The following is a 9780-nucleotide window of genomic DNA, read 5'->3' as shown; positions in this document are numbered from 1 at the left end:
TGTCCAACAAATAGCATCATATCAAATTAAAAAGCTTTTGCACAGCAAAGGAAACAAGAAAGTGAAAAGACAACTCATAGAGTGGGAAAATTTTTGCAGCTACTCTTTTGGCAGAGGACTGATATCTAGAATATATAAAGAACTCAAAACAGCTAGGCCTCCCAAAATAAAATACCCAATCAAAAAATGGGCAATTGAAATTAAAAAAGAAAAACACTTCCCAAAAGAAGTACCAACAGCTAGTAAATACTTGAAAAAATATTCAGTATCTTTGACCATTAGTGAAATACAAATTCAAGCAACAAAAAGATACTTGCTCCAGTAAGAATGAGCATCATGAAGAACTCAAACTCAAAATGCTGGCAAGGATGCAGGGGGAAAAGAACCCTTCTGCACTGTTGGTGGGATGTACAAGCACTAGGGAAATCAGTATAGAGATCACTCAAAAAACTAAGAATAGGAATTCCACTTAACCTAGCTATACCTCTCCTGGGTATGTTCTCAAGAGTCAAAGTCACTGGTGATACAGACATGCAAACCCAGGTTTACAGCAGCATCACTCATAATAGCTAAGTGAGGGAAGCATCTCACAGATCCACCAACAGATAAATGAATAAAGAAAATGTGTTATTGGGGCTGGGCATTTAGCTCAGCAGCACAGCGCCTGCCTGGCAAGTGCAAGGTCGTGAGTTCAATTCCCGGTACTGGAAAAAAAACAAAAACCAAAAACCAAAACCCAAAAAAAGAAAATGTGTTATATACATACAATGGAGTATCACTCAGCCTTAAAAAGGATAAATTTGAGTCATTTTGTAGATGAGTGAATGTATCTTGAGACTACAATGTTAAGCAAAATTAACCAAGCATAGTTATATCAATGATTTATCTTACATGAAGATCAAAATTTAAATAAAGAGGAAAGTAAGGAGATACGGTAGGAAACAGAGAAGTAGACTTTTCAGACATGGAAGAAGGATCTTGGGAAAGGGAAGAGAGAGGGGCTGGGGATTTAGCTCAGCGGCAAATTGCCTGCCTGGCAAGCGCAAGGTCGTGAGTTTGATTCCCGGTACCGGAAGGAAAAAAGAAAAAGAAAAAAAAGAAAAGGGAAGAGAGGAGGGAATGGAGGAAAAAGGGAATCAAAATTGATCAAGATGTATCAAAAACATATACTAATAAACAATAAAGTAAAATGTCAATACCAAAGGAAACCATTCAAATATCAAGGAATATAATTTGCAATTACAGAATATATCATGTCAACAAGATCAAATGATCATTCAAAAAGGCTCAGAAAGACTTACATAAAATTTAGCACCCACTTATTTTTTAAAATTCTTGGTAATATAAGGATAAAAAGGGAAGTGATTTAACAATGTTTAGAGATTCTGATAGTTCTGCCACTGACAGGTGGGAGGTCTGTGTCCCTCTGCTTGAATTTAGGTCAGCTTGTGACTAATTCAATCAGTTAAGTATGACAAAAATAACCTGATGTGATTTTCAAGAGTAGATCAAATAGCCCATCAGCATCCATCTAGTTTTGTCGAACTGCTTACTCTAAGAGAAGTCGATTATCACAAAAGAAATGCCACCACTCCAAGACCACCTTATTAGAGAAAGAATATTTAGGAACTCAGATCCATAGATTGATGAGCTCTCCTCCAAAAGCTGGTATGAGGGCAGGGAGTATGGCTCAGTGGTAGAATGATTATCTAGTGTGCAGGAGGCCCTGGGTTCAATCCTCAACACTGGGGGTAGGGTAATTGTTAGTCATATGCGTGAGATTTTTTGTTTAGTCTTGTTTTATTTTGTTTGCAGTACTGGGGACTGAACCCAGGGCCTCATACATGGTAGACAAGTATGCTACTACTGTTCTATCCCCAGCCCAAGTGAGCGATCTTGATTGTCCAGCCATTTGAGCTTTTTAATGCCTATGGTCCCAGCTCATATCTGATCACAAGTGATTAACATAATTCAAGTAATAACTGTCGTGTCGGGCCCTTTCCAAATTCCTGGCCCACAAAGCCAAAACAAAATTAAATGAATAATGATTTGGGAGCCAGCATACTGTTCTCTCTTATTCTGTATGTTTAAAAATTTCATAGTTAGAGGTTTAAAAAGTAGAGTATCAAAAACAAAATAACAACTGAAAAAGTTTTCAAGTCATCACTAAGATATAGAACACTGTATGAACAAGTGGACAATATCCTCATGACATCTTGGCAGGGAACTCACAAGCAGAGCTTATAAAAGTGCTGTTCAGGAATTTCCTAAGGGACTCACTAAGCCTCCTATATTTTAATCCTTTCCAACCCATCCTAATTTTGTTATCTTTGGATACAAAATTAAATCTAAATTATTTTAAATTTATTTGGCTTTGAAATAATTATAAAAATATCATCTATGTGTGGATCCCAAAACTTGCCATGTTTCCAGCAGTCTAATATTGATCAACTTTGCTTTGCTCTTCTCCGAGTTTGGACGTACCTGGTTGCCGTGTTTCCCATCGCACTGTAAAGCCTCTACCACTTCTCAAATGGTCAGAATAGAGATGAAAATAGAGCGCACTGTCACTGCTGTGAAGATCCTGAGGGGCAGTAGAGCCACAGAATCTTCCGAGTGGAAAATCTGCAGAGGAGTCTCCATCGTGAATCTGAAGAAACTCGTGTGGGCAATTATTCTCCAGTTCTAATTGGAAGAAAGTGAATGTGATATGCAGGACCTAAAAATATAAAAACCACAATATATTGTTTTCACTTCCGTGTTAATTGTAAAGTATTCCTCTTACTAACTAGAAAGCATTTACATAGAAAGATATATCTACTATATATCTTAATCATTCACTAACACAAACAGCAATTATCCATAGTACATAAGACTTATGTTAGCAATTGTTAAGACCAAAAGCCTGATGGTGCATGTCTCTAATCCCAGCACTGTGGGAGGCTGAAGCAGGCAGATCAAAAGTTGGAGCTGGGCAATTTATAGAGGCACTGTCTCAAAATAAGTGATAGAGTATCCCAGGTGAAATCCCCAGCCCCATTAAAATAATTGTTAAAACCAAACTTCAACTAACATTAAAATATGTTTAAAATTCTTTGATGAGCCGGAACTGTTAATTACCTTGATTTGAGCATTACATATTATATACATGTATCAAATTATCATACTGTACCCCATACATATATACAAACATTATACATCAAAAAATTCATGGCGAATTAGCTAGGTTTCATGACACTATCAGATTTTTCAAAGTCACTTCAAATACGTAGCTGACACTGTATCTAAGTCAGTAATAGAAATTGGTCATTTGAAAAATCTCCCTTGAGTTAAGCTAAACTGGCTAATACTGCTATTCACGACTGTGTATCATGTGCAATTATGATTGCTCCTCAGGAAGGCCAATCCCAGGGTCGCTCAGACGCATGATCCAGACTGGCACACTCAAGTGTAGGCAGAGTAGGCCTGGTGTAGACAGGTGGACAGTCTGCATATCTTTGTGGGCTGGATATTACTGTATGCGAACCATATCAAGAGACTAGGACAAGGTAATACTGGTATGAAAAGTACTGAGAACGCAAGTATAAAAGAATAAAGATGAAAATGCATATCCAAGGTAAACTGTCAAGATGTACAGCTTTTAAATTCAGTAATAAAATAAAATTTAAAAGATTTTGTATTGATAACTTCATTTTAAATAAACAACCAAAAAATTATTCATTTTACTTTTTATTAGAAACTAAAATCATAACAGTAGTTGCCTAATGAAAAGGAATTATAGAATATTGTTGAAATTCAATGCTAGGGTATTTTTAAGATCTGTTTCCATCATTACACCATTTTCTCTCTTGAAGCAATTTAAATAAAACTCAAACAATGTTAATTAATTGAACTATCCTGACTTGGATATATTTCCCACCATATTATATGCATTGTAGTCGGGAAAAGAAGATATAATCAAGAAAATGGGATGAATTTCCTAATAAATTGGTAATAAACATTTTTAGAGTTTTTCACATAAGAATTTTTTTCTTGAAAAAAAGTATTTTCAATGTCAGGAAATGGAATTCATGAAAACTAAATGGAAGGAAGGAAGGAAAGTCACCTAACATATCCACTGGGAAATTCTTTTGGAATTTATTGTGGGTTACCAGGCCCCAAAATGCCCTCCCTTCTCAAGGGAAAATCATGTTTTCTGACCTTTGCACAATGTCTGCTATAATAATAGGTTGCTGGGAAAACTTAATAGGATTTCAAGAGAAAATCTGATGGACACAAATACTTTTTTGTTTTGTTTTTCAAGAGAAAATCTTATCTCTTCAGACAGACCACTGCACTTTAGAGCCCAGGAGTTGGTTGAAAAAGAAATACTCAGAAAATTTAAGTAATTAAAGTCCTTAGGCTCAGATTAAATTTTAAGAGCATTTATGTAGCAGTTTAGAGTTACAGGCTTTGGAGTCAAATGGCCTAGGGTTGAGCCCAGCCACCTGTACCGGGGCAAATTTTTTAACTGCTCAAGGCTCAGTTTCCTCATATGTAAAATGAGAATAACAATTAATCTTTACAGTCATGAAAGTTAAAAATGCAGTGATGTACAGCAAGCATGGAACATAGTACCTGGCATACAGAGGACAAGTGATAAGAAAGCCAGCCTAATATCAGTCACCACTGTTGTATAATAATTGACATAATATGAAGATGACTGACCATCTTGAAGCAATACTGTCTTGGTAACAACCAGACCTTACAAATCAACCACCGGCTTATAGCTACTCAATCAATGTGTAGGGAATTATTCATTACTGGACCAAGCATGGACTTTGGAATCAAACTTTTCTTTGAAATTTAACTATTCCAATTACATGCTAAGTATTTTTTTAAAAAACTATACATAATTTCTCTTACTTCTCATTATTTTATTTCTAAAATGAAGATATTATTACTTATTTAAAAGACTATGAGGGTAAGAGAGGTAGATAAAATATCTAAAGTGAAGCCTGGCACTTAGTAAGCACTTTAATTATGATAGTTGATTGATCACTAAACATATTTATACAGTATATGTAAATATTGTTGTTTTGTGTTTTTTTTAGGTTTTTTGTTTTTTTTTTTTCTGGTACCAGGAATTGAACTCACGACCTTGCTCTTGTCAGGCAGGTGCTGTGCCTCTGAGCTAAATCCCCAACCCCTATATGTGCATATTTTATACAAGTATACAAGTAAAATATACAAGTAATATGTGTGTCCGGGCAGGAGTTAGTACATTTACCTTTCCCTCTTCGGTTCGGACAACCCAGAAGCAGTTAACGTCCTGAAGATAAACTTGAGAGATTGTATAGCTGATGCTCCCATTCATCCCTGAGAGGGACCCTCCACACACTGCAGAAGAAAAGATGATGAACCGTGCTTTTCAGAGACCCATAAATGGAAGAAGCCAGGCAGATTAAACTCTCCCTGCCATTTCCTCTTGGCTATCCCCTTTCTAGTGACACTGAGCTGGATCCAACCTCCAAGTCTAGTTAATATCGCATCCCTTGACAGCTGTTTTCTTTGGCTTCCATTCTCTACGGTTCTGCGAAACGGAACCCCAAACAGGTTCGTTCTTAGCTTCAGTCCTTGTATCCTACTTGCCACTGTGTGTTAGTCTTGTCTTCTTAACTCAGGGCAAACAGACAATAAATGCAGACCAGGTTGTATGTTTCTGTATCATCCACATGGTTTATCGTGGGTTTATTTCAAACACACAGTAATACTTTAAGAACTGTGTGGATTCAGAATCAGGGATAGTAATGAGGGTGGGATGGTCATAAAAACTTTATGGAGGAGGTTGAACGTTAAGTACTCCTGAGGCACAGATACATGTGGATGGGAAATTAGGAAGGAATTTGGGGAGGGTTGTGGGAAGAAACATCTCAAACAAGAGAGAAGACATACTCATGGTGGTACATAAGATCAGGTGGCAAAAGAAAAATGTCTGGCTTGCATGAGCATTTTTAGAGAACCAGTGAAAAATCGGGTTAGATGGATAGAGTGATGTCTGGGTATAAAAGGTAATTGAAAAACAATTCCAATCTGTGTGCAACAGGCAATAACCAACCAGCATATACTCCAGGGCAAGAGTGATATGATTACATGCGGTATTCCAGGGAAACTGGCCGCTATACAGAAAATGTTCCCTTAGAAAATACCTAAGCGTATCTTAGATTTAGAAAGGACATAATAAAAATAGCAAATACTGATTTAATTCTTTTGAAGAAAAATTATTCTGGCTTAAGTTGAAATTTGTAAATATCTACTTTATGTATTCTGTACCCTTTCAACAGTGAACAGCTATAAAAGAAAGTAAGGTCAGTGGGGCAATCTGCAGAAGGCTTCGGTGAAGGGTGATATTTCCAAGCTGTGAGTATCTGTGGCATAAGAAATGCTGACTGTACCTTGCTGGGGAATCTGACAGTGAGATCCAGTCCAGGAACTTGTGCATTCGCAACTGAAGTCATTAATGCCATCAACACAAGTCCCCCCATTCAAACAAGGGTTGCTCAAACACTCATTGATGTTTTCTGTACAGTTGACACCAGCCCAGCCTGAATCACACTTACAAAAGTAGCCAGAGAGCATATCCTAAGGAGAAAACACAGGTGTAACGTGGTGAGACAAATGAATAGACAATAAATGGAGTCAACCCCATGGAGTACAGCGACTCTAAAGTGTTGAATCATACTAAGTACTTTTTAGTAGTCCAGCTTGTAATTTTTAAATAATTGTTCAGTATAAGAAGTCCTATTTATTTGAAGATAAAATATTAGCTTATTGATTTTTTTCCTTGGGAACTAAAATTACCACGTACCTTTTAATCTTAGAGTTGTGCAGTGTCTTATCCTAAACTTGAATCACTCTCTTAACACTCATGAATCATATGAAATGTATTCTATACAAAGGTGAAAAGGTGAAACTAAACTCTATTCTACAGTATTCAATATCCCCAAGAAAAAGAAAGAACTCACTGTGCATTGTCCATTTAAGCAAGGGTGACTTGAACAAATATTTCCGAGCTGCACACATCCATTTGGACCATAACCATTTCCGGTGTATCCCGGCAGACAGGTACAGACAGGTAAGAAACCTGTTCAGAAAAAAAAAAAAAAAAAGGAAAAGTGAATACAGGTATTCTCCTCAATTCAGAGACAGTAACTACACTCAGACTCTGGTCTGTTCTCTGAATAATAATTTACCAGGTTTCAAGTCTGTTTATTCCTACAGGCACACAAGAAAAGGTACGAGGAGAAAATATTAAAATCTTTATTTTTCCATATTTTAAAGTAAGAAAGCCATTAAGCCTTTCCAATACTTTACCTATAAATTGACACTAGTGCTGTTCTCTCTCATGTCAGGTGGTTCTGAGCTATGTAGAAATGAAAGATACACCAAGGGAAGGAGGATGAGGTGTGTCGTCATGGAGGGGTTATCAGCAGATGAGAGGGTTGTAATGAGATGGGATCTGTTGCAGGAATTGTGTATGTTATGAATGATTTAATCCTCTCTTATACCTATTTATGCCTTTACAAATGAAGACAGATGGTCTTGACCTAAGACAGATGGTCTTGACAAAAGTCAGGTGGAATGCAGAGGTACCAAGGGAGCCTATGTGTTTTTTTATAGCGCATCACCCAGGAGAGGAATTACAGGGCAATTCACATGTTCTCAATTCTGAGGACACACCATTTGGATGTTGCCAGTTTTAATCAGATTAGCCAGTATAAAATGAATTCATGGCTTTAAAGATTCTTGTAATGATACTGCATACTAAGATAACACAGGAACATAAACAAGTGGGCTGGGAGAAAAAGAATTTGAAGTGATTGAATCTGTACTATACATGAATTAACAGCCACTGTTAATTACAACGCACAGGAGATATGAACTAGGTATAGTATTTTCATAAACTGATGGTGGTGTGTACAATGAGTCAACATTTCTCAGAGAAATATTTAGCTAAATTATAGGAGGTGACCCCCTTTTTGAAGCAATGCTGTAGACACAGGATTATTCTAGATCCATTTTGCCCTTGTTTAGTAGTGAACTCCTTATTTCAGTGGATTCATGATGCCTGAAACACACACTATATTTCAGAGTCTCCCTTTCTAGCTGATTTGGCTATGCGGCTCAATTCTACCCAATGGCATAGACATGGAAGGATCCTTAAAGGGATATGGCATTTCCTTCTTTTTTCTTTTCTCTTTCGTGCTTGGAATATAGGCCTGTATTAATTGGCTGGCATAATTACTTTGGGAAATAATTGTAAAATTCAAGAGCATAGCTTGTTGCACATTTTAAAAATCCAAGTGTATAGTCTTATAACACGAATTAATTTTTGGTTTGATGATTCAAGTAAGAATTTTGCGGACAGAAGATTTCATTTGAGAAATCCTGTATTGCTTTAAAGTGTTGTAAGAAATACCTAAGGACAAAGAGAGAAGTCAGGCATTACCCTGAGACCAGAAGCATGTCGCGTGCGGGTGGCAGCCTCCGTTATTGATGGAGCAGGCGTCTACAGCAGTGCACACTTTTCCGTCACCCTGGTACCCTGGTTGGAGAAAGCCAGGGAGTGAAAAATAACATCAAGAATATGGGAGAAAGGCAATGCCAATCTGAGGATCAGATATCATGGGGCAGACCAACCAGAGATGCTGTGTAACAAAACAAAAGATGCAAGAAAATATTGTGTCGTAAGCAAATAAAATCTATACTTGGAAGCAGGAGCAACAAGAGTTAGCAAGCTGACTTCATAAATAATGTTCTGGTTTGTTGCTAATAAGATGTATGTAAAAGTGCTGATAGAAATGGTCAACGCTGATATGGACATCTCTTAATTTCCATGATTCTAATATTTTCAGGGGTATAGAAGTCCAAAATACTGTTGGTTCACAACATTAAAACTTACAAGATTTCTGTTATCTCTTAGAACTCTGTGAATTTCTTGGATACTAATTCGATTTACCTTAGAGAATAGCCATAATGACTTCTTTCCAAAGGAAAAAGGAAACTTGTTAGTGTGCATTATATGCCTGTTTTTAGAAAAACTTATATGTTAAACATAAATGTACCATATTACTAGATTATATGTGTGAACAGTAGCACAGTAGACCTGATATGAACCCAGAAAACCTTCTCAATCCTACACTATCTCAGTGGCAGTTTCACAATTTGCAATGGCTTTTTTTTTCTACTAATATTAACAGTATTCTTAATTTCTTTCTTATACTACAGTTGTACTAATGTGTCTTGAATGTCCAAGTTTCTGAACCATTTTGCACTAGTCAGTTTCTTTACTTAGATAGAAATTACATTTAAAATGGAACACCAGACTGTTTTCAAAGGTATGTTTTTGCCAATAATGAGATCAGGAAATCTGGTCAAATACCTGGTGGACAGTCCTCACAGCTAAAAGACCCAGGTGTGTTCACACATCTAACAAGTGGAGTCTTAGAACAGCCACCATTATTTATCTCACATTCATTGATGTCTTCACAAACATAACCATTTCCTTGCCAGCCTAGAAAAACAGGAAGATTTGAAAGGTTAGCTCTATAAACAAGTCAACCAAAAAAAAAAATACAAATAACTGAAACATGTAAAACACCTGCTCTATTGAAAGAAAACTGTAGATTAAAATGAGATATACTGACATACTGGCAAAAATTGTTTTAAATTCTTAGAAAAAAATTTTGGTGAAGAAGTAGGCAAAAGGGACACTTTTACATAGGTGGATACTGTATTAAT

General features: G+C 36.6%; 1 protein-coding gene across 1 annotated transcript in view; it reads right to left on the bottom strand.

Moving 5' to 3' along the window:
- The window catches only part of Cubn (cubilin (intrinsic factor-cobalamin receptor)), a 248624-nt gene that overhangs the window by 224635 nt on the left and 14209 nt on the right, over positions 1-9780 (bottom strand). The window contains exons 9-14 of the mRNA XM_005386965.1: positions 9422-9553; positions 8489-8584; positions 7005-7123; positions 6435-6621; positions 5270-5379; positions 2485-2719 (exon numbers count right to left, since the gene is read on the bottom strand). Of these exons, the coding sequence (XP_005387022.1) occupies positions 2485-2719; positions 5270-5379; positions 6435-6621; positions 7005-7123; positions 8489-8584; positions 9422-9553 (879 nt within the window). The remainder of the gene's footprint in view (positions 1-2484; positions 2720-5269; positions 5380-6434; positions 6622-7004; positions 7124-8488; positions 8585-9421; positions 9554-9780) is intronic.

This window comes from Chinchilla lanigera, unplaced genomic scaffold (genome assembly GCF_000276665.1).
Source record: "Chinchilla lanigera isolate Chin_1 unplaced genomic scaffold, ChiLan1.0 scaffold00028, whole genome shotgun sequence".
Taxonomy (NCBI): domain Eukaryota; kingdom Metazoa; phylum Chordata; class Mammalia; order Rodentia; family Chinchillidae; genus Chinchilla; species Chinchilla lanigera.
The sequence above is the reverse complement of the archived record's forward strand: the minus strand, read 5'-3'. Positions and strand labels throughout refer to the sequence as shown.